The sequence below is a fragment of the Takifugu rubripes genome, chromosome 8 (assembly GCF_901000725.2).
Source record: "Takifugu rubripes chromosome 8, fTakRub1.2, whole genome shotgun sequence".
Taxonomy (NCBI): Eukaryota; Metazoa; Chordata; class Actinopteri; order Tetraodontiformes; family Tetraodontidae; genus Takifugu; species Takifugu rubripes.
The window spans coordinates 18133845-18158800 of record NC_042292.1 but is presented as its reverse complement, the minus strand read 5'-3'; the positions used below and the strand labels follow the sequence as shown (position 1 = coordinate 18158800).

General features: G+C 50.8%; 1 protein-coding gene across 25 annotated transcripts in view; it reads left to right on the top strand.

The window, feature by feature from the left end:
• LOC101078919 (adhesion G protein-coupled receptor L3-like) overlaps nucleotides 1–24956 on the top strand; it is a 126633-nt gene that overhangs the window by 48139 nt on the left and 53538 nt on the right. For all 25 annotated transcript variants that reach the window (XR_003889381.1, XM_029840929.1, XM_029840921.1 and 22 more), the window contains 2 exons: nucleotides 2044–2257; nucleotides 24134–24243. Coding sequence is in view for 24 of the 25 variants with exons in the window: in XM_029840929.1 (XP_029696789.1) it covers nucleotides 2044–2257; nucleotides 24134–24243 (324 nt within the window). In the remaining variant the exon portion in view is untranslated. The remainder of the gene's footprint in view (nucleotides 1–2043; nucleotides 2258–24133; nucleotides 24244–24956) is intronic.

Below are 24956 nucleotides of genomic sequence, written 5' to 3'. Positions count from 1 at the left end.
GGAAGTGACACGATAATGATTGGCTTTTTTGTTGTTTCTACCTCACTTTTCTCACATAACTGGTTTGCTTTGATTAAATGATGAGAAGTTTTACCTTTTCTACCCCCAAAAAGGCCACTTTTACCCTTTCAAGTTCTCCGGCGGTCGTGTCCTCCTCCAGGTCAGGGGTCAGGGGGTCGCCGGCGCCGCTGCCGGGGTCGTGCTTTATTTATGAGCGTTCGACAGTGTTTCTGGGAGCAGGCGTACGTGGTGTCAGCAGGACTTTTTTGCATTAATCTTGAACGTAATCAACAGGATTGCGCAGGAGTTCTCCGTGTAGAATTTACTGCAGCCTCTGTAGCTCATTTAGTAATTAACCAGCTGTTGGAGCTACGATAAAGAGACCAGGAAGGAGCAGGAACGCAGCAATCAAAGCCGAGTGTGAGATTTAGAAGAAAATCTTCGTTATAAAGATGTTTTTTTTTTGTTTTTCCCCTCCTTCGGCTAATTATTGCGGCTGCGAGAGTCGTCGGGGAAAATGTCACAGTACAGAGGCGAACTTCAAACCGAGCTGTTTAGCTCGAGACTAAAGCGTCTGGAATCGTGTAATTACTGAAAACTGCTTTTCCAAAACAAAATCTTCTCCCTGTTGATGAACAACTCGGCAAAGAATAGCTAACGTTGACGTGTTTGTGCCACAGCCGTCATTTCAGGGAACGAGCGGCTGGAATTCCAGCCGATATCACACGTGTGAGGTCCCCTCGCTGCTTTGAGGCCAACGTTTGGACTTTAAATATGAGGTTACAGCATCTTTTGGTTTCTGAGATGGAGGTTCTGGGGCCTCAGAGGCTCCTGCTCCTCTGATTGGTTGCTATCGCTTCGTGTTAGCTAGTTTTCATAAGACAAAGGTTGGGTGGATCGTCGGTGGATCATCTCAGCCATCGTGCCCACAAATACCTTCGGTTGGGGTCAAGTTGGAGCTCTTGTCCGTCTCAAGACTAAACATTCGGATGGCCGACCGCCCAGAGCTAAAATTAGGCTGCCGTCTCCGGGGAAACCGACAGTTTTTGGTGTCATCTTTCCACCCAGTCCTACTTCCACATAGGTCTCGTTTTCTCTCCGTCCTCTTTCTTTCACTCGTTTCCTGTCTGTTACCTGATGAACTTGACAGCCCTGTTTATAAAAGTCCATAACAGCCAGAGTCGTCCTACAGGCTTTCAGACCAATGTTTACGTCTCCTCTCCAGACAAGTGTGTGTGTGTGTGTGTGTGTGTGTGTGTGTGTTTAAACTGAAGCTCAACTGCCCCTTTCCCGGTAGCCACGCCGTCCTCCAGGTCCATCCGTCCCATCTGTGTGTTGTGTGGTCTCGACTTTTAAGGGTTACAGAGAGGACTCGGCTCCGGTTGACTTTTCTCCGGCTCTACTTTCTCACTTGATTGCCCACGTAAGGATATTTTCTCCCAGCCCAATGCAAACACTTGCCTATTTCCTGGTATTTGATCTCTGTCAATCTCAGCCTGGTTTCTGGAGGAGCCCCTCCGGTATTGCTCATCCTCCCACTCCAAGCAACTGGCGAGCATCCTGTCCGCCCACGCTCGCCAGACAACCTCTCCTCGTACGTCTCAGTGGAAGACCTTTTGATTGGAGGTCGTCCTGTCCCTTCTTGATGTTTATTTTTTCCTATTCTCTGGATTCTTTTCTCTTCTCACAAACTTGGCACGAAGTTTTTCTGAGCGTGGAGTAATCAACACCCGAACCCTCCGGGGATCCTGGTAGGACACAACAAAAAAAAGTTTTTCTGGCTTGTTTAGCAAAGTGTTCACATCAAAAATCATCATCTTCCATTGAAGCGACTCTGAGCTATTTGGAGTTGATGAATGGTCAAAATGTCTAATTTTCTCCCAACAGTTGGAGTAAAAATGCAAAAATACGGCATCAAATTCAGCAGAAGTGCTGTTTGGAGGTGTTGCCCCCCCTCCTCCCCCCAAGTTAAAGTTAGCTAAAGCGTCTTGCTAGCAAGTGACTAGCATCTGTTGACTTAAAGTATGTTTTTTCTGTCTGCAGCCTTCAGTCGGGCGCCCATCCCCATGGCGGTGGTGAGGAGGGAGCTGTCCTGCGAGGGCTACCCCATCGAGCTGCGCTGCCCCGGTACCGACGTCATCATGATCGAGAGCGCCAACTACGGCCGCACGGACGATAAGATCTGCGACGCGGACCTGGCGCAGATGGAGAACACGCGCTGTTACCTCCCCGACGCCTACAAGATCATGTCTCAAAGGTAACAGGGAGCAGCGTTAATGGAAAAGTCAGGCTCATCATTCATGCGTCTGGAGCCACATGAGCACTTTACTTAGAGCTGCTAATCGTTGAGGTCCCAAAATCCCGACAGTCAGGCACAAAAAACCAAATTGTAGCTGCAGTAATTAAATGACTTGTTAAACGTGCTGACTCCACCCTTGCTGTGTGAGCTTCAGCCTCGATCTGTTAGCACCACACCAAGCTACAAGGCGTGTTAGCTTATCGGTCTTATTTAGTTGGGGGGCCCATGTTAGCATGTAGCATCACATGCTAATGCCTGCACATTTGAAGGTGCTATGTGTGGCCTGGAGCCCTGCGACCTGGTCTGGGGAGGGGGGTATGCTAGCGTGTCAGAGAGGGCTTTGAAAAAGGTTTGGTTCCACGTCACTGGGTTAATCTGGTGAAAAGCTTGAGGGGGCCACGCTCAGACGTAGACGACAGCGCACCTGGCAGGTGAGCTATGCTCTTAATTACTGGAAGCGATGATGACTTAAACCAGGCTGAATACGCGATCAGCTTTGATTTTCCTAAGAAAGGATCCCTAAAATCTGCTCCTGGGTCCAGAAAGGAGGTGGAGACCAGTCTAACCGGTCCTGCTTTTCCCCGGAATGAGAAAACAGCAGCGTTTCCACGAGCCGGGACCGAATATGTGTCGACTCCATTATGGCCCCTTTGTTGACTGATTGCTGCACTTATAAAAGACCCACCGATCGAAATCGCCAGCCCGCCATTAACTTTTGTCTCCAACGTTTTGCTCGACCCCTTTGAGATCCGTAATGGAACGCTGGGTGTTATCAAACATTTGCTCTCGGCTTTTTAGTTTTGTGCCAGACTTCAGATAATCAGCCGTGTCAGGAGCAGCCGATGGATGGAACATGGTGTCGGATAATTGACGCACCCCGTGGCTGCCTTGTTCTCCATCCGCCCACTCGGAGGGGAAAAAAAAACCTTCCCCGCAGGGAAAATGGGTCCGGTGGACTGATGGGTCCTGCCGCTGTCACCAGCACAAAGGAAGCATGTTGCGGCGGAGATAAGCGAGCTAAAGCTAAAGCTAAAGCCCGAACCGGCGCCGGAACGCCTGTTGTTGAAAGTGCTGAGTGGATGAAAAGGTGTGGGTGGTGAGCGGAGGACCGGCGAGGGGCGCGACGACTCGATGACACCGGCCGCACGCTGGGGTCGGCGCCACAAACAAACGCCACCCCCGGCGACGGCGTTGTTGGGCCGTTTGAGCTCAACGGGGAACCTGCAGCTGAGCTCATTAGGGTTTAAACAGAAAAAGGAGACGAAGGAGGAAGAGGGATCCTGAGCTGAGGAAGTCTTCAAAGCCTCGACGCTCCGGTTACCACGTTTCACTTCATTCCGTCTTTTCCTTCCTTCCGATGTTGGAATAAAGTTCGCGACGCTGTCGCGTGAAGCTCGACTTTGATCTCTGCGTCTAAATCGCAGCTTTGCGGGCAGCAAACCGTCGTTTTCGGACACCTTTACAGGCATCGTTTCTTCTTCTGCACCTTTTTTTTTCTCGTTACCGGCGTGCGTTTGACAGCCGCTAATTAACGTTCGCTCCCGCGTGGTGTTGATGTTCCGTAACCGACTGAAACAAACCGAACAACGTAGCGGCACCGCTGGAGCTATTACGGCCGCCTGCCGTAACCTGATTTCCCCATTTTGTTTCCGGGGCTAATGCGAGCCGCGCCAGACGGCAGACGCAATAATTCTTTAATGGCGGTTTCAAACCGACACGGCAGGAGAGCGTTTTAAAGCCCGATTTGGGAGATCATATTCAGCGTCGGCCTCCTCGCTCTCCTGGACAATTTCCCTGTTGAAATATGAAACCCAGAAACGGCCGCTCGAGATCCGGGCGCCGACTCTCAACCCAGTTTAGCAAATAAAAGTGCTTGAGCGGCGCTGATCTAAGAATTAGCTTAAATAAAATTTGTGCTGCTCCTGTTGGCTTCCGGCCCCGCGGTGATTTTCTCCACCACCTGCCTCTCCTGCTGGCACCGGTGTCGTCGTGGCGACTGGCACACGTGGCCGTTAGCATTCGCGTCCCGTCCCTAGGCGAACCGCGCTGATGCCAGCTTGCTTAGCGCGCCAGACTTGCATACATCGCATGCTAATGCCCCCGCGTGTCCTTATAGATTTAGGTGGCTACCCCCCCCCCCCCCCCCCCCCCCCCCCCTTCCTGAGAGCACTTCCCTGACACTCAGCCATCAAACCCGAGTGCTACCTTTCAGTTAAGCGCCCTCACAAAGGTGTGTGCTGGACCATTTCAGCGGGGGGTTCGGTTCCATTATAGTCGTCTGAACGAGAGCTAATAGCAGCCTGAGCGACGACCCACGTGAGCGCTCTAATGCATTTCAGAATGAAGGCTGTCTGACATCACGCTGCGACAAGATGAGAGAAGTGGCTCCCTTTCATTAGCCGTCGCTGCCTCTGTGCCGCGGCTGTCGAGGGGCTCTGCAGAACCAGCAACCTCCAAAAACGCACGTCCCTATGAGCCGCACCGCATCGCCGACTCCGAGGAGGCTAATCACGCTACCGCGGATTGAATTAGCATTAGAGGCCATTTGCATCACGGCGATTGTTTTGTGGGGTATTTTTAGCGCTGGTTCGGTAGCCTGGACGAAGCTGCGTACGCCTGCCTGGAGATTACAGTCCTCTCCTCATCAGAGCCCGAGCGTCTCGTCCTCCTCCCTTTCTTTCTCCTGTTCTCCTCCGTCTTCCCCTAAGGCGGCGTGGCCTTCACGGCCAGTAATTACAGCCAATATCAAAGCCATATATCACCTTCTACCTCAGCAGACCCCAGCAGACTCCCTCAGGAGGGCTGATAGCATTGTAGCGGCGTTGCACCTGACCTCTGAAGGAGACAAGCGCGACACAAAGCAAAAACGCAACCAAACACGTGAACCCGATGCCACTTTTGATCCAGTTTTGTGGCGGCGGTCCATTTTTTTTGCGTGGCGAAGAGTAAATTTCCCCAGAGGGCGGAGAGAGGAGGCAGGTTAGCATGGCAGCTACTCCCGTAGCCGCGCTTGTGTTCATTTCTCTCTTCGCTCCGTCATCGCATTGACCACAAAACCATGTTTTGTGACGACGTTGTCGTGCTAGGAGCTACATATTAGCTTCTTGCTACTGAATCACAGGCTGATGAGCCTCCGGAGGACGATAAAGCTAAATTAGCGCAACCCGTGATGCCGGCCTCACCAGGGCTGACATGTGACAACGGTCCCGTTAATGATGTTTCTGGAGGGAAATAAACGAGCCGCTGTTTACTCCGGCACTCTCGGCGTGAACGCGCGAGACAAACGGCTCCTCCGTCATCGGGTGCAAACGCTGACGGAGCGTCGGGAGTGATTGAGGGACGAGGAGGAGGAAAGCAGATGGGAAGATCCTTCCTCTGTTGCTGATGAGCTTTCCCATACGTTCCAGCTCTCATTATCCTCGACTTCTGACCCCCTTCAAGAGTTGAAGGATTTGATGGGATGTTTGTGTTAGCGGGAGGGGAGGATTAGCCGGAGGATCCCTGTCGGCTCTCAAACCCATCTTTATTCAGATCTCCTCATTCCAAATGGGCTTTCGGAGGACCAGGAAGAGGCCTCGCGGCTGATTACCCCTCTGGACATGAGACAAGTCGTTGGCAACAATGTTGGAACTTGATTAAAAAAAAAAAAAAAAGACCCCTGATTTGAAGTCGCCGTAAATAAAAGGGCTCGTTTCCTGGCGGCGGCTCGAAGCTTCGGCCTCCTTCGACGTTCGATGAAAGACCTGCGGCGGCCGTGTTTGCTAACATTGCTAACTGGAAACAAAGCCTTGCTACATAAATAAACTGGCGGAGGCAATGAGAGGAAATGGCTCCCAGATCATCCAGCCGGAGTATTGATTAACTTAAACAAAGGCGGTGCGACCACGCATTCTTTGCCCTTTGATCTTTAACGTGGGGGAACACTAACGAGCCTTTAGCGTCTCCTGATCAAGCCGGTGCCGTAAATGAGAGATGTTTGTGTTTGCTTTGATTGCAGCGTTGCGCGTCCGCCATGGCCGCCGCGGTTGCGCTCACGTGTTGCCGCGGCGACTCGCGGGCCTACTTTTCCGCGACGGCTTTGTTGTTTACGCAGAAGTCGGTTCCTCTTGGTTGGCCGCCAGGTTTCTGCGATGCAATTATGTGTTGAGCACCTCGCAATTACAGTACAAAAACACGCACGATAAGCACGGCGTGGGGGCAGCGGCGCCGGCAAATGGAGACCGGTGGGTGGCTGTGCAGCTAGCATTAATATGCAGATGGGGAGGAGGGATGAGACGGATCCCTCCATCAGCCAAAGCTGCAGACTAACAAATACATTTGAAATGTCTTCGGAACGCCGTTGGAATGCCAATCCGAACCCCCCCTCCTCCGCCCTTGTGTAAGCCTCTTTTTAAAGTAACAGGGTTCATTGCTGGTTCTGCTCCCGACCCATCTGATAAGGAACCCCTGTTCCCGGAGTTGGGTGATGTAAATTCCAGGCCGACGGCCCTGCAGGTGCGATCCCCCAACACATGGAAAAGGAAGCCCTGCTACGGAAAATGGGAAATGTTTAAGGCCGTATGAATCCTCTCAGGGGGCGGCGATGAAAGCAGAGCCGACTGAATCGGACCCAGTCAGCGCTTTGAGCTGCGCTGGTTTCCTTTTTTTTGGATTCCTGGGCCGAGGACCCGGCAGACTTTGTTATTCCGGAGTAAGCGGAGCATTTTGCCACTTAATCCACAAGTTCGGGAGTCCTCAAAGGAACAGGCCTCCCTTCTGCTCCCGTCCCATTAGAACTCCCCAGCGGGGTCATTTTGGCCCTCGTGGTGTCAGATTCAACAGCCGTCATGCTGGTGGCTCGCTAACCGCGGTGGCTCGGCGTCGGCCCATTTGTCAGCCGGGGGAGCGAGTTTCCCAGTAAAGAAAGAGCCAATTCAGACGGGAGCAGGTGGTTGGTCCTGAGCGGGAACAGAGCTGGACTTTTCCCTCCTCGCTGTCACATACGTGGCCGTTTCTGCCCTCCTTTGTCTTTCATCCCGGTTGTTTTTAGCGTTCCCTTCAGCTTATCCTTTAATTGGAAGGTGGGAGTGAGCGATATGAACATTTGATGTCTCGCCCCCAAGCGCTGGATGCAGTTTTCTTTCCCTTTCCGGCACAGTTGGAGCCGAACAACTCCGACTGACCTTTAATAAGCTTCCCAGCCCTTCATCATCCCTCCCACAAAACTGGAAATATGGCGCTTTTATGTTGATTCATGGCTCCCGAGATTCCGATTTTGTTGTAAAACACTTCTCAAATTCCGATTAGCTCCAATCTTTTGACTCTTGGTCACGCTGAAGTGAGAGAGAACCAGGAAAGGAAGCCCGGAAGGCGAAAAAACAGTCGCTAACGACTCCTTGAGCCGAAGCTAAATGGTCATTAGCATTCCAAACCGTGTTTTCTGATTGGATTTGGGTCTCTGAAGCTGGCCTGTGTGACTCAACCTGTCTGCTAAAGCGCTCACAATCCAGTTTTGGGTGGGGGCAGGGCGGAATCCTGGCGGCAGCTTTGATTCCATTTGGCTTGAGCGGGATTATTCTACATAACTGTCTCGTTTGTGCAGCCATCCAAACAGCCTCGGCCGCGCTAGTTCTGCCGTTTGGCACGAGCGCCGGCGCCGCCGCGTGCGCAGGTACACGCGGCTAATGAAGCCTGACCTGTCTAATGACTCCAGTCGAACAAAATCAAACATTTGAAAGTTATTTAGCGACGGGAGCACGTTAGCCGCTTTAGCGGAGGCAAACTCCCAGAATCCACCTGCACGTTTGATCAGCGGGAGGTTTTTGCTAACTGCTAACAGCTGTTTGGAATGCACGAGAGCAGAAATGTGGCTGATCGTGATTAATCTGACGACGGCCTCTACGGACGCCCTCGCTGCGTATCGGCAGGTGCCGTTGGGGAATAGGCCACACCCCCTGCCCAGTACGTGCTTTAAAATCTGCATAGTTCATAGCAGTAGACAAACGAAACCAAGCTCAACCCGAGGCTCCGAAGCAGCAGTCACACCTGGACTGGATTAGCCGCTTCCACAACCCTGCGGTTTAATTTACGTTAACTCTCCCAATTAGCATAAAGCCCTCGTAAGTGCAGAGCTCAGATTTAAAAAGGCAGTTTGATTGGGGAAAAAAGGGACAGAAAGAGAGCCGCCGTTCCAAATATTTTATCCGGTAAACCTCTTTATTCATGAGCCATGGGGAACGGAAGCTCTGTAGCATTCCGCTCATCGTTAGCCGTTATGTTGGTCACATATGGACGGTGTATGGGGGTGCTTCCGATGCTCATCCTTCTTGGATGTCTTCAACACTGGTTTAAAGTGACTCATCTTCTGGGGGCTTAGCCTGACAGGGTCCTCCAGTCGGCTGAAATGATGGGTGAAAGCCTTCGATGGCGGCTCGGTGTAGCATCACAGGCTACTTTCTACCTCTCTAAATCCTCCCTTTTCCTCTCTCCGTCCTCTCCATTACCCACCGCTCCTTTATATCCCCTTTTTCTCCTTTTCTCTTTCAGCCTTTGTCCTCTGACCTCTGTAAGAGGAGATTCCAACTCTGTTAGCGTTGCTGGAATTAGCCGTTTTATCGGTCTTGTCCCGCTCAACCTGATTGAACGTTTATTTGAAACAAGTGCAAACGGCATCAATCAGTGAGCTTTAAACCGATGACGTCCTCGGTGTTTCATAACAGTTACGTAATTCCCCTCGACGTGGCGAAGCAGCTGGATATTTAGCGTCAGTCCGACTTTCTACGTCTCCAGTTGTCCACGCAGAGAGGGCGCACTCGAGACAGCCGTGCACGACCCTCAATACATCACGATTTCATGACAATCGGCTGATTAAATTAGTCACCGCTTCTCCTCGGAGGGCTTTCAGATGTTCTAATAATCCCCATTGAGCTAATTGGCCGTTTAGCGGTTTTATTTAGCTCTTCGTTCATCCGAGTGTTTGGGTGAAGGCGTTTATTTATTTTTGGCCGACCAAAGTTGCCAACTAAGCTGGTGACAATTTCCTTAAATAGCATAAATTCACATGTCTCTTCAAATAATTGGCTAAATCATCCAGGACTCAATGTTGCCCCCGTGGGGCAACTGTGGCAACTGCAGCAGTTTCTATCTGTTCCACTCAAGTCAAATTTTAGAGACTTCGGAGTCTTTTGTGCTAGAACACCAACAGCCACAAGATGACCTTTGATCTTTTGTTCTTTATTCTTTGAGGAATTTTCCATTGATGTGATGCTGAACTCAGGCTGGACGAGGACGGAAAAGACATTCAAGGATAATTGATCCAAACGTTGTTCCAGTACATGCACACCGTGTCTCTTGAATGCATGGAATGAAAGAATTGTCTGCATTTTATGGATTTATCAGCACTTCAAATCGGTTACATCTTGCCCGGGATTGGGCAGGTTTTTAAAAAATCTTTTCATTTTTAATTTCTCTTTTCAGGGAAAAACACAATTCAATTCCCTTTGTTCGCTTGACGACCCCACGGTCAAGGTTTCAGATGGGACCGGCGTCTTTCCTCGGCCGCTTGGTCGGGCTGGAGAGTGGTCTGTTTTGGTGTTAGCCTCTTGTTCAAAGCTAATTACGCCGGGCTTTTTTCTGACGGGGGAGAATGTCAATATTACTCCGCGGGAGCGCCGCGGCTCACCCCCGGCTGCATTCTTATTCATGAGCTTTAATTCCATCAATGGCCTCCTCGGCCCCTGGACCGTGGTTCTCCTTTACTTGTATTTTTTTTTTTAAAGCACTGCAGAGAAACGCTACAGCAGAGAGAAGTGGCGCTCAGGGCTTCGCCCTCTTGCCATTTGCTGAGAACATGTTCGGCGGTGTTGTGTAGAAATGAAGCAGAGTAAAGGGCTTTTTGTGGGTGAGCGCTTGTGAAAGGAGGCTGTTGTTGTGGAACCCGCGGTGGAATTCAGCCTGACCTCGTCTCCACGGTCACACAGCAACACCTGGCTACCGCGCAGGAGGGTTGCGTTGCCTTAGCAGCGTTTGCAACCTCTATTCTCATTAAAGAGAGATGAAAGGCATTTTAAAGCGCCCTTTTCCTCCAACGGACTAGCGTCGCTGCCTAGCATGAGATGCTCCATCTGGGTTTTCCGGTATTTACAGTGCCGTAGTGTTGTCTGAGGTTGTTCTGCTGTTCAGATCCAACCCTCTGCTCCAGGTATCAACGTGGACGACTCGGGTTTTCGTGTTTCGACAGGTTCTGTCCATAATTTCCTTTGATCTCGCCCCCCTTTGAAACATCAAACGAGTCTCTTTCGTCAACCTTGAAAAGTTGTGCTTCCCTCACAATAACTTGATACCGTCGTCTATAAAGCTTCTCGCTTACAGCTCGGACATCTGTTAGCATTTGATTAGCTACGAACTCAGAATGCTAATTTGCCTTTGCGACCGTCTCCGTTTGGCGCTCTTCCCTCCCGAGTTTGATCTTTGGCACTTTTCCCATTATTTCTTATTTCCTGAGACGTGACGCAGTCGTGTCTGACACCTCCGCCGCGACTCCATTAAAGCGACGAGGATTGTGCAGGAAACGCGTATTTAATAAAAGATATGGCTACTTTGTTTCCTTTGGGGAACGTTGGTTGCGGCAGAATGAAACATTAGTCACAGCTGTAGGAGCCAAAGGTACGCTTCCGTTTGAAGGTCTAATTAACTCGAGTCCGGATCTTGCCACTTTTGTACGGTATTCCGAGCAATATCTCGTGTAGGTTACTGACGCTAGCGGTTCAAGCTCAGGCTCGATCGTTAGCGGTTTAACAAAGAAGGCTCAACTGTCTGTGACTGAAATGGACCTATTTGTCTCAGGCAGGACAAAGAACGACTCCTTCATGTTTGTCTCTTCTCGCTAGCATTAGCGGCTCCGGCTGTAGAGTAGAAACCCAAAGGCAGGTGAGGCAGGACCCGTGCCTCCGAAGGCACCGAAGCGACGGCGTTAGCGGTAATACCGCTTCTTCTGTTTGGTACGAGGGCGTGACAAAGTGCTCCCCAGGAAGCTGTCACGGCTGCAGTTACAAACAGACGTTGACGGCTAAGACGTATCATAGTTGGGAAACGAGCCGCGCAGCAACAGACGGGATGACACCTTCTCCACTTGGTTTTTTAGCAGCATGTGACACCCCGCCCCCCCCCCCCCGCAGGCGGCGTCTCTGGAGACCTGCTGGTACGGAAGAGGAGTTAAAAGACAGCTAAACGTCTCAGCTTTCCTTGGCAAATTTAATGGGACACTAGTGTGTGTGTGTGTGTGTGTGTGTGTGTGTGTGTGTGTGTCGGGCGGGATCAAAGGAACGCCTCGTCACCTCTATCAGTCCTGGACTGCATCCATCTTCATATTTCTTCTTTTCGTTCTCGCTGCTGCTCTGACGGAGCAGAGATTTTTATCCCGAGACCTTCATATCCACGACTGAATTAATTATGATGCGAACAAAAAATAAATAAAATAAAACGGCTACGACAAATCTCTCATCGTGACCTTTGCATCCAGATGAAGCAATGACAAGTTTGCTTTAGTGTTTGGAAAAATGGCTTTGATCTCACAGTTCCAGAACCTCCCCTTTAAGTCTGGTAATTGTTTTTAGCATCAAAAAGCAAAATGTCGTTTATGTTCGTCTCTAAATGAATTCAAATGGGTCCACGTCCGGAGAACTAGCGTTAGCCGCCGCCTTACTGAGGAGGACAGTCATGTTTTCATGCTCCTCAGGTTGATAATTAAAGTTTGCCTTTTACACTTCTGCCAGTTTTTCGCTCTAATTAAATGTCCGGCTTTATCCTTCATTAGCGGGGACAGAACTTTGTTAGCGTGTGTGGTCAGTAAATAAGTTTCCCCTCAGAGTTTGGCCGGGGCTGCCGCTCCCGCAGTGGTATCGACACAGAGGAGGCGGCAGAGTTCAGTTCGGTCCAAGCCTTTAATCCCAACTCTGCTTCCTGCCGGACCATTCCTTAAGACCTGCCACCGTCTCCTGCATGCCAAAGCAGGCCTGGACCCCCGCCGGACCACCGACCCCCTGACCCCGGCCTACTGGGTTTTCTATTATTGGGATGTGGACTCACGAGGTCAGGGGGCTCCTCGCATCGCTTGGTCAACGGGGGAATATTGGGGGGGGGGGCTGAATGGAAAAGCTCTGATGACCGTGGACCCCGGAGGTGGTTTACAGCAAGAACCGGCTGGATTGTGCCGACGGTTTGTTGGGGTGATGAACAACCGAACGCCTTCCTGGACGCCGCGCTCGTTGGGTGGTCATCAAGTGCCGGGGGGGGGGGGGGCTTTGAAGAAAGTGCTGGAAGCACATGCTGGCCAAAGTCGGACAGTGGGAGTTTCCATGGTGACAGCGACTGGAAATGGAAAACCTCTGCTTAAAGGCAGGGTGTGTGTGTGTGTGTGTGTGCGTGCGTGCGTGCGTGTGTGTGTGTGAGCTCGGGGAGGCAGCGATACAGCGTGCGTATCGATTTGTGTGTCGATTATGAATTCAGTGAATTGAACGCAGCTCCGTCAGCGTCGCTCCGAGTTATTCTCCTGCATTCAAACAAACAAAAACCGAAGAATTTCTTCCGATTTTCCGAACCAGAGATTGAATAATGGCCCCGGCGAAAAGGAATCGGCTTTTATTGTCGGCGAGCGGCGTGGGCAGCCGCCACTCGCTCCCACAAGCAATCCTTTGACTGGAACCAGCGGCGGGCGTCTCTTTAGTGCACAACAAACGGGGCTGTGCGCCTTGGAAAGTCAAATGGCTGCCTCTTTCCCTTTTTTGTAATTCCCTATCTGTCCATCACGCGGCTGCCACCGGCGCCTGCGGCGGCGGCAGGGCGGAGGAATGCGACACTCGCAGGGATGCTCCCAGATGGCATCTGAATCTCAGTAGCTGGTTCAAAAGGCTAACTCCGGTTAGAAATTCAATGGCTCTGTCAACGGAGTTCACCGGGAATGGATTCTTCTCTTCCGGAGGAATGCAGAGCCGCTCCGGCTCACGCATGCTCCGCTTCGGTTTCGCCAGACATCCTTCGGCGCGTTGATATTTATGTGCATGTCATAAAGAGGAAATACGACTCTATCCGAGTTTTTACACGTTCCTCCCCGAACGGGACAAAGCTCGAAATGAGCTCGTGATCCCGAAGAAGCGTCAGCTGGAGAATAAATCAGGCATCACCGGCGAGAAAGAAATCATCTTGGAAACAGTAAATCACAGCGCCGCAGTGAATTACCCACACTCGCCCGTCCAATTGTTCCCGATTTCATTCCACCCTCCCGCTTCCTTTAAGGCCCCTCGAGGGATCGGAGAGGTGCTCCGCTCACGTAGCCCGGAGACCGCAGCTCTATCCACAGCCGGACGATAAAACTCGACTTTATTGCTGAGTCATCATTCAAATTTAGGCAAAGTTCCGATTTTTTCATTGCCAGCGTTGACAATCCCGTACGATGCCGTCCTCGACCGGACGAGCTGGATGATGTTTTATTAGCTCTTTAACGGCCCCGTTTTAGGAGGCCTGATAATCATCGGCGCAGTTTCAGTTCATTCGCAGGTTAAAGTGGGAAGGGAGCGAGGAGACGATGCATAATTTAAGGGGATTTGCACCGCGGCTCCATCCATATGCATGGAATGTGTGAGCCTTAGCGCGTCCGGCTAATATTAGCAGGAGCGGCGTTTAAAGCCGCCATGGCCGCTGCGGTATTCCCACCGTCGTGAATCTGCCTGACATCAAAGGGAACGCCGGGTGGGTTTATCTCTGCCCCGTCCAGATGTGAGGAGGCTCCGCCGCGCTCCTGGGGGCGCTCGCTGCGACCGCACATTCCAGGCGGAGATTAGCTTCCCACCTGGGCAGGAGGCAGCGGCGCTTCCATTGTCTTTAATGGAAGGGCTGTCAGTCTCCCGCCTGATTGAAACGCGGGGTGGCTGAAGGCTTTATTGAACCGATTTTGGAGGGTCGATGTTTGCAACTTTAATAGCCGTGCACGGAGCCGTGCACAGGGAGCGGTGCATCACCACTTACCTGGAATGGACGGATTCATTTCAGAGCAGCCGCCGGTGCAGGTCTGATCCACGAGCAGCGGAATTGCTCCTTCACAAAACAAGTTGTTTTCCCACATTCTTGGCGATACGTCGCTGCGGCCTTTGACTGATTCCTGATTCCAAAAGCCGTCTGCGTTTCCCGGCGAGGGTGATTTTTGGAAGTCTGAGCTGCCGTTGCAGCCTGAAAAATCCCACAAATAGAACCGGGGAACGTCTGCCACAGCCGATCGGTCGATTTATCCACTTCAGACCTCTGCGGGACTCGGCGCTGAGGTGAATAAATTCCTCTTCAGAGGCTGCGCTCGCCACGGGGCGCGTGCGTCCCCCCGGTGGGATCCCCTTTGTCCCGCCTGACCTCAGATCAGCGTGTTGCCTGACAAAGTCACAGCCCAGATAACAACTTTGCAACTGACTTCTTCCTCTGTTCTTTGCGCCCGAGGACGGAAACGTCGTCGAGCGGAAGAGCAAAATGTTGTTTGTCGCTTTGATAATCGGATAAAAAAAACCCTTGAAGTCCTTTTAAAGGGGATTTTGGTCTGTCGGAGGTGGGAACAGCTGGGAACGACTTGAGGTGATCCGAGGAAAATTGTATGTGAACGTGTATGTGGCCAGCGATGAGATGTTTAGCCGCATGTCATCGCTTCGTCGCTGGCTGTCACGGTGGTGCCCCGATAACCAGGTGGCCTTTATAGACAATTGGAGCACCTTCTGGGGAAAACCTGGTCTGATTAGGAGAGACGGTGTCCATCCCACTCGAGATGGCGCTTCTCTCATTTCTAGTAATCTGGCTAATTTTATTAGACCCAAAGTGACCTGACAATCCAGGGTCCAGACCAGGATGCAGAGTTGTGGTCTTACACACCTCTCTGCTGCTTCCTTAGAACCCTCATCCACCAACAATAACATATTTAACACTATAGAGGTAGTCTCTGTTCCACGGTTAAAAGTTCACCAAGCACAGAGCAGGGGAGCGGTCAATCACCAAAATCTTATTAAAATTAATACTGAAGCACAAGTTGGAGAAACTAATATCACAATTAAGTGTGGACTGTTAAATATTAGATCTCTTTTGTGTAAATCCCTGTTAGTGCACGACCTGATAGCGGATCATCACATTGATTTATTTTGTCTTACTGAGACCTGGCTTCAGGAGGAGGAGTATGTGAGCTTAAATGAATCTACTCCTCCTACCCATCTTAATTATCATATTCCACGTGTTACTGGTCGAGGAGGGGGAGTGGCAGCAATCTATCACTCCAAGTTATTAATTAATCCCAGACCAAAACATAGCTTCAGTTCATTTGAAAGCATGACTCTTGGCATCACTCATCTGAACTGGAGGACAGAAAAGCCACTTCTGTTTGTAGTTGTATATCGGCCCCCTGCTGGGCCACATTCAGAGTTCCTATCTGAGTTCTCTGACTTCTTATCTGACTTGGTCCTTAGAACGGAAAAAGTCATTATCATTGGAGACTTTAACATCCATATGGACGTTATAAACGACAGCTTTAGAAATGGCTTCATTTCATTACTTGAGTCAGTTGGCTTCCTCCAGCAGATAAACCAACCAACTCACAGCTTTAACCACACCCTAGATCTAGTTCTGACTTATGGTGTTGAGGTAGAACATGTGTCAGTGTTCCCTCAGAACCCAGTCCTGTCAGACCACTCTTTGATCACTTTTACATTTATGATTAAGGATTCTTCTATGCTCAGAACAAAGTCTTACTATAGCAGATGTCTTTCAGATAATGCTGTAGCTAAGTTTAAGGAAGTGATCCCTGTGCTGATCCCAGGACCACCGTGTGTTTCCCCAGGGATCAATCATTATAATCTTAGCCCTGCTGAGGTTGACTCTATTGCTGAAGGTGCAGCAACCTCACTGAGAATCACGCTTGATTCTGTTGCCCCCCTGAAAAAGAAAATAGTAAATCAGAGGAGGTGTGCCCCCTGGTATAATTCACATATCAGGACCCTCAAGCAGAAAGTGCGAAGACTGGAAAGGGAAAGGAAGTGGCATTCTTGTAAGATAGACAGCTACCATGTAGCCTGGAAAGACTGTCTATTAGTTTACAAAAAGGCCCTCCGTAAGGCTAGAACAGCTTATTTTTCTTCTTTGATTGAGGAAAATAAGAACAACCCCAGGTTTCTCTTCAGCACTGTGGCCAAATTAACCAAGAGTCACAGTGTTTTAGATCCACGTATCCCTTCTTCCCTTAGTGGTGAAGACTTCATGAGCTTCTTCACTGATAAAGTTCTAGCTATCAGAGAGAAAGCTAACCAGGCCATCCCTACAACTGGACCATCACCAGATGTGCCGACTGTGGGAACATACAGGGTCTCCAACGAGCCCTTAAGCTCCTTCAGCCCTATATATTTTTCTGAGGCGTCATCGCTAATTCAGAAATCCAAGACCACTACGTGTCTTTTAGATCCCATCCCAACACACCTGTTGAAGGATGTTCTACCACTGATAGGCAGTTCTATCCTGGACCAGATCAATGGTTCTTTAGTGTCAGGTTATGTACCCCGGTCCTACAAGGTGGCAGTGATTAAGCCGTTGCTTAAAAAACCATCACTGGATCCTGATGTCTTGGCAAATTATAGGCCAATATCCAACCTTCCTTTTATCTCTAAAGTTCTAGAGAAGGTGGTGGTGACTCAGTTACTGGAGCACCTGCAGAGGAACAGCCTGTTTGAGATGTTTCAGTCAGGCTTTAGAGCTCACCACAGCACAGAAACAGCACTTCTTAAAGTCACTAATGATCTTCTCATAGCTTCCGATCATGGACTGGTTTCTATGCTGGTTCTGCTGGACCTCAGTGCTGCTTTTGATACAGTTGATCATAGCATCCTGTTACAGAGACTGGAACATGTGATTGGGATTAAAGGGACAGCACTAGACTGGTTTAGATCATACTTATCTGATAGATACCAGTTTGCCCATGTCCACGGCGTTCCCTCCTCATACAGTAGGGTTAGCCATGGAGTTCCTCAAGGTTCCGTACTCGGACCAATCCTCTTCACATTGTACATGCTTCCCTTAGGGAACATTATTCGGCAGCATGGGATAAATTTTCATTGTTATGCTGATGACACTCAGCTTTATTTATCCATGAAACCAGAGGAGACAGAGAAGTTAGTGAAGCTCCAGACCTGTCTTAAAGACATAAAGTCCTGGATGTCTTCAAATTTCCTCCTCCTTAACCCAGGAAAAACTGAGGTCATGGTGTTTGGTCCTGAACCTCTCAGGGATAGATTAGATCACATGATCACTCTAGATGGTATCTCATTAACATCTAGTCTCTCTGTGAGGAATCTAGGAGTAACTTTTGATCAAAATCTCTCCTTCAACTCACACATTAAATTAGTCTCTAGAAGTGCCTTTTTTCACTTGAGGAACATCTCAAAGATCAGGAAGCTACTGATGCAGCCTGACGCTGAAAAGTTAGTCCATGCATTTGTTACTTCCAGGCTGGACTACTGTAACTCCTTATTATCAGGGTGTCCAAACAACTCTTTAAGAAGCCTCCAGTTGATCCAAAATGCTGCAGCCAGAGTTCTGACAGGTATTGACAAAAGAGATCACATTACTCCTGTACTGGTGTCGCTTCATTGGCTGCCCGTTAAATTTAGAATAACTTTTAAAACCCTTCTTCTGACCTACAAGGTCCTCAGAGGCCTAGCTCCATCCTACCTGGAGGAGCTAGTGATACCCTATCAGCCCAATAGACCGCTCCGCTCTCAGAATGCTGGTCTACTTGTGGTTCCCAGAGTTTCTAGGAGTAGAATGGGGGGCCGAGCATTTAGCTACCAGGCCCCCCTGCTTTGGAACCAGCTCCCTGTCCAGGTACGGGAGGCTGACTCCATCGCTACTTTTAAGATCAGACTCAAAACCTACCTCTTTGAAAAAGCTTACTGTTACTAATTCAGTAGTTCCAGCTACTATCATAGACAGACAAATTATCATACTTAGGGGGTCGTCTAATCGTTAGGTCACATCTTAGTTATGCTGTTATAGGCCAAGGCTGCCGGGGTCCGGAAACATGATCACCTGACAGGCCTCTGTCACTCCACTGGGTCATGGTTTCCTCTCCTTTCCTCTCCTTTCCTCTCCTCATCAAGCAGACTAGTTATGCTGATTCTTGTGTAGTTTTTCTGCTTCCCCCCCCCCCCCTCTATTTATTTGCAGGTATCACTGCCATCGGAGCTGCATAATGACCGCCGGCCCCGTTGAAGTGATTGTGCATATTTTTTGTTTGTGTTTCTGTGCTCTGTGCCTCTCCTCTCCCTCTCCTCTCCTCTCCTCTCCTTCTCCTTTTCCTCTCCCTCTCCTCTTCTTTCCTCTCCTCTTTCCCCTCCTCCTCCTTCTCCTCTCCTCTACCTCCCCTTCACTCTACCTCTCCTCTCCTCTACCCCTCTCCTCTCCTACCTATCCTATCCTCTACCTGTCCTCCCACCTCTCCTCTCTCTTTACCCAGCCGGCCATCAGCAGGAGGGTCCCCCTACATGAGCCTGGTCCTGCTCAAGGTTTCTTCCTGTTAAAGGGGAGTTTTTCCTTGCCACTGTTGCTTGTCTGGGGTCAGGCTCTGGGATTCTGGAAAGCGCCTTGAAACAATTTTGATTGTATAAGACGCTATATAAATAAAGATTGATTGATTGATTGATTGATAGATAATGCCGCCGCTTCATTTTCCCAGAGTGCATTTCTGCTTCCTCTCAGGTGCGTTTTCCTGCTTCTAACCTTCATCGAAACCGGCTGCTCGGCATTAATCACATTGCCGGATCCGGCTCGGCGTTAAAAACCAGCCCCGGTCGCAATGAGTGTTCTTCCAGGGCAGGTGGGGTTTATTTGCCCAGTGGAATAATCGGGAAGGGGCATCATTTCTCCTTTAGTTCTGTAATTGCCGCAACGACGTCATTCTCACACTGTAATTGGAAGTGTTGCCTTCAAGGTCCCGCTCGACCCTGACGGTGCTGCTGCGCTTTAGAGGCTTTAAAGAGGCGCTGCGCTCCTCACATTGACTTTGGCTGCCACGGCAACGGAGCGGGCTGCGTGGAGAGTGCTGGCGCGGTGCTTTTGGGAGCGTTCGCAACGTCGACGTCAGCAGCAAAACTGTTGACTTTATTTGCTCAACTGACCGCTCCGCTGTTGAATTCCTATTATTGAGAGCGCCGTTAAAACCCAAACAAACCGTTCCCTCTTAAAGGGAAGTGGCAATAAAAGGAACACCAGCTGTAAAAGAAAATGAACCGGGCGGAGGGATTTCTTTCTCTGGGCTTAAGCAAGCGGAGAAACGGATAAATAGAGCCAAAGGGAGATGGAAAATGTTTTGACTGTCGTTTATATTGGACTCATCCATCAGCCCGAGCCATAAACAAGCCCAATATCCTCCCTCGCTTCCCGAATATTGGTCCGGTCGTCACCCCGGCGTCCGCTCCCAGAATCTGGGAAAAACGCGCCACATAAAGTGGTGTGGAGGAGAATATGCCCGCCCCCCCCCCCCCCCCCAGGATCCCACAGCAGGTACTCGGAATGCTGGAGGATCCTGTAATGCGGTTGATTATCTCCCCACAGCCGTTCCCCGTGCCCACCATGTTTTCCTCTGATTACCGTTGCTCTGCCGCTTATCTTCCAAACACAATATTAGATGGAGTGGTGGGGGGGTGAGGGGGTGGGGGGGGGGGGGGCTGTGTGATGTAAAAAATCTTATGAAAGCCGCTAATCTGTGTGAATGGCTGAGAGGGATTATGTTGTCAGGAAGAGAAAAATAAAATAAGCTCAAGATGCTCACTTTATTTTTTTTTTAACTCTGAAATGTGGTTTATGTAAGCGGCGGAAATCGATGTTCTCACTTGACCTGCCGTTGACCCCGCCCATGGCGCCGCGGCCGCGGTCCCGGACCCAGCAGAGCCCCCAAACGGGGTCGGTCCGGAGCTGCTCCCCGCTCGGTTCCGTGCGTATTTCCGTGGCGCTCCACGCGGTTAATCCCATAAAAAAAGGCGCGCGGTTGATGTTTTTGTCACCCGTAGTTTGTTTACACAAACAGCGCGACGGAGCCGGAGGTTCTGCTGCGACGTGGCGGAACATCGCAAATGCCACCCAGCAGGCAAATGAAAAGCTGCCATGTGCGCGCTTGGCTTTTCACGCCGACAGTCCTCGCAGGTCAGCGCGTGTGTGTGTGCGTGCGTGCGTGTGTGTGCGTGCAGAGCAGATGTTCAGCTCTCTGGAGAAAATGGCGCCATTGTATCTGTTTAATACATTCGCCGCGCAGCCTTATCCCGCTCGATAAGCCGCACGACGCGTCTTACTCGGTGTTTCGGAGGCAAATCTGCAGCTTTTAGCGGTTGCATAAGCACATTTGCATGCTAGCGCGGCGCAGAGGGGGTGCGTTTGCGTAGGTTGTTTAAATATTCATGCCCTTCGTGTACAACTTAGGGGTTCAAAGACGCAGCCTTGGTGACCTCCGCGACGACCTCGGCCTTTCAGGCGTCGAGCAGCAACAAAGACTTGGTTTTGTCGTAGGCGGACGTGAGCGTGATGACAGTGATTCTAGAGTTCAGCGATCCCAACAACATGATGTTGGGAATTCTGTACCGCTGTTTGTCGTCCTCTCGCTCGCCAGCGCTAGGTGGCGCCTTCCCAGCTAGCGATTGGATTGGCTTCTTTGAGTCAATGAGTGATAATCAAGACGTTTTAGTCCGGTTGGGCGTTTCCCCGAGGGCTCGCTCACCCCCCGCGAGCGCCTCCACCCTGACGAGAGGTTCTGGCCTCAGCAGCTTTGCTGGTTTGCTGCCGCAGGAGCGAGGAGCGAGAGGAGATGGATGCACCAGAGTGCAGCTGGGAAAGATAATGAATGAAGTCGACTGTGGGTGGCAAAGACCATCACTAAAGCGTAATGGGTCCCAGCAGAGAGTCGGGATATTGACCCGTCCGTCACCCCCCCCTCCCCTCCTCCCTCCCTCCCTACCTTAAGTTTGTCCACACAGCGGTGGAGACACACTGTAGACCCGAGCACACATTAATCAGACGGTTTGCTTTGGCACACACGCATGGAGTCCCTGAAGCACCTGCAGCCTGCTCCTCCATTAGCTGCATGTGTGTTCTGGAGGCCCGTTTGTTCCTGCTGTTTTTGTCAGGAAGTCAACAGATGGGTTTTTGCATCCCTGGCTGACAGATTCCGGTGAAATCACCTGTCTCAAACCTGTCCTGTCTCCTTGATGACCCGCTTCCGTCTCCTCTAGCGTCGGGTTTATGGAGGATCTGGCGTCTGTGGTCGGAGACGGGATGATCCGGCGATTACGGTTGCGACCGGCCGTGCTTACACGGGGCTCCTGTGCTCCGTGCCACATCTCCCCACGTCAGCTGGTGGTCCGATGGCTAATCTGCCTGTTGTGAAGACGGGGCAGAAGAGGAACGCTGCCAAGGCGGGATTGGGAAGATGCTGTCGCGAGCAGGAACGTGGTGTTCTGTCCGTCTCCCGTAGCTGTTCCGCTTTGGTTGGGCTGGCGTGAGTCCAAGCCACAAGAAAACGCTACTTTTTAACCATTTTCTCATGCATGGCCGTTAGCTTGAACGGCCCGCCACCTTCTTCCACTTGTAATCAACCTCCAAAGCACGGATTGACATTATGGGATAAAAGCCCCTCAGAGGGAGTCCCTTTGCCTCTCCCCATCAGTTCAGAGGCCTCTGGAGCCTTTGATGAAACCCTAATTAGTCCCCTAATTGGCAATTGTGCTGCCGTCGTGACGCGAGCTGCAGCGAAGCCATCGATCAGCATCCGATCGATTTTCGCTTGATTCGTCTAATTCATTTCTCCGCCATTTATTCCTCTTCGGAGATGCTGTCAGGATACTGCTGGGCTGTCTGGTGTGAAAAGAACTCACGACAGTGATGAAAGGGATCGCAAATGGGGTCCGAGATGACTGCTGAGGCTGGGATTCCAAACGATGACGGTAATCCCAGATTAGGGCCTCGAACTGGAAAGATGACATCATTCGTTCGCTGTTTGGCCATCCGAAGTCTGTTGTCCCCGTTCTGTGTCCCGGCCTCTGGATCAAACTCCCATCCTACACTAACCAGAGCTGATGGCTGAGTTGAGGGTGTGGACAGTAGAGGTCGGCCTCTGTCATCGATTCCCATTTTTATTGGTTTGACCTTGGGGTTTCTGACTGGCTTTTACTGCCTAAATTTAGCTCCTGGTTCGGCGACCTGCAGAGCTCATTCCGGACCCTCGGAAGGCTACATCTCATTATTGGGTCGGCTTGGAATGAGACGAGCCCTGTTTTGCTTGTCCGTCACTGCCTCGATTGATTGGTCGGCAGCCGATCAATGTTAATTAAGGTGTAGAGAATCCTTTAATTGTGGCGTATGAATCATGGTGTCAGACCCCGCCTTGACCTTCACAGGACGGCCGCTGCGAACAGCCTTGCCGGGGAATAAATACCTTTTATATATTACCAGATAATGGTACCCTTAAACGACTATGGATTTGATGGACGTCCGTCCGGTTGGGCGCGGCGGCTCTTGCGGAGGCATGCTCCCGAAGATTACCTCCACGCCGGTTTCCTCAGAGGGACACGACTTTTCATTTTGAGCTGATTCACAGTCGGCAGCAATCGATTCTTGTCAAAACATCTGCGAGTTAATGTTGTGAGATAAGAGCGGCCATTACGGGCGGCGAGCGGCTCTCCGTGCATATGAAGCGGGTCTTTGATTGATGACGGCCAAAAACAAGATGACACTCGTGAACACCACCGGCAGCCTTAATTGTAGTTTTTTAATGAAGACCCTGGTTTCACGGTGCACCTGATTTTGCACTCAATTGATTGCTTCTACCCCCCTCCGCCGCCGCCGCCGGCGCCATCCATCACGCTATAATAACTATGTAACCTGTAAAGGCTGCTCATACGTCCACGATGTCTGCACCCACAAGATGAGTTTAGCCTCCTGAACCTTGGAAAAAGGGTTAACCAACGTGCCGCGCTTCAATCCTTTAATCCTCATCTAAATGGTGTCAGCATCGGCCGTCCATACGTAGTAGATCATGTGATCCCAAAGACATCCACAGCTTATGGAAATAGCTTACAGACTGTTATGGACAACGTTGCTGAACCACGGTGGCTTTTTCTGGCTGAGCAGGACTCGATCACCCCCACAATATCTGAGGTTTCCAACCAGTGGCGCCCCCTGGTGGTCCGTGAGGTCATTAGAAGTGGTCCAACCCCTGATCTGACTGGCTAGCACCTGAAACAGTTTACCAGTAAAGGTTTTCGTAGAAAGTAATGTGTGATCTGTCCCTGTCCCTGTCCCTGCCCCTGTCCCTGTCCCTGTCCCTGTCCCTGCCCCTGCCCCTGCCCCTGTCCCTGCCCCCGTCCCGTCCCGTCCCTGTCCCTATTTAGCCACCACCATCACCAGTTTACGGCCTGGTTGCACCATCCTTCAGGACCTTCCCTCTAGTTTCTAATAAATCCTGGTTATTCTCGTAGGAGAGACTCACTTAATGATGAGCTTTTACTTGTTCCATGCTGCATCTTTAATAAACATGAATTAGGGCCTAATGGATGTTTTCAGAGTGCCGCAGACATCCATAAAGTTTTGTGCTTGCATGATCCGCACAGCCGCATGAATCCTGAGCGTCTCCTTTTAACGCGTTCACATCTGACAGTCCGGAATCCGAACGATCTGACAAACACGGAAGCGTCGGTATCGTCGTTATATCTTCTGCCCAGTTAACCTCAGCATCGTTAACCACACGATGTGCTTCTCTGCGTTGGGACCAACGTCCTCTAATTGTTTTTGATCTCTTCCCAGGTGTAACAACCGGACCCAGTGTGCCGTCGTGGCCGGCCCGGACGTCTTTCCCGACCCCTGCCCCGGCACCTACAAATACCTGGAAGTCCAGTACGAATGCGTGCCCTACAGTATGTATTCCTCAGTGTTCTGTCCGCTTCTTCCTCCCCCTCACAGCTCACCAGCATGCGCGGTTGCAGCGCTCCCAACATTTATAAATATCTTCAAAGTGTCATCCGGTTTATCCCAACAGATGATGATTGCCGACAGCGCTACATGTGCGCTACAAATGACAATCTAGCAGTGTGGAAGACCGTCTGTCCGTGGTTGTTGATCAGACTTTAACCACATTGTTGTACCTGACAACGCCGTCTTGTTTTCCCGGCGTGCCGGAGATTATTTCGGAGAATGTGTCATTCCGCTGGCATTGTTAGCATAATTTATTGGTTTCCAGATATGCCCATCATCCTGTCACGTTCCCAAGGTGCTTGTCACGAGCCTCTTTCGCTCACGGCTGAAATGGGAGGAGGAGATGTAAAAGGTGGATTCAATCGGGAAGTCAACGGCAGGTCAAACTGGCGGTGAGGCTGCACGAGCTGCCGTTTCCGTGGAAACATTTGGGCTGGGAATGGAAGGATCAGCATGGGGGGACAGGATGAGCGCAGAGTGAGGAAGTCCAGGTGAGGCCTGAGGAAGTGGACTGGACAGTGCCACATGACCTTGGCCATTGTTGTATCAGGACACGTCTGCCAGGATCCTGATGTGGCGCACGTAGCATGCAGCCGCTAGCAGCCGTTAGCAGCGACCGCGAGGCGGACGCCAAAAGAGAAGAGTGAGATTGGAG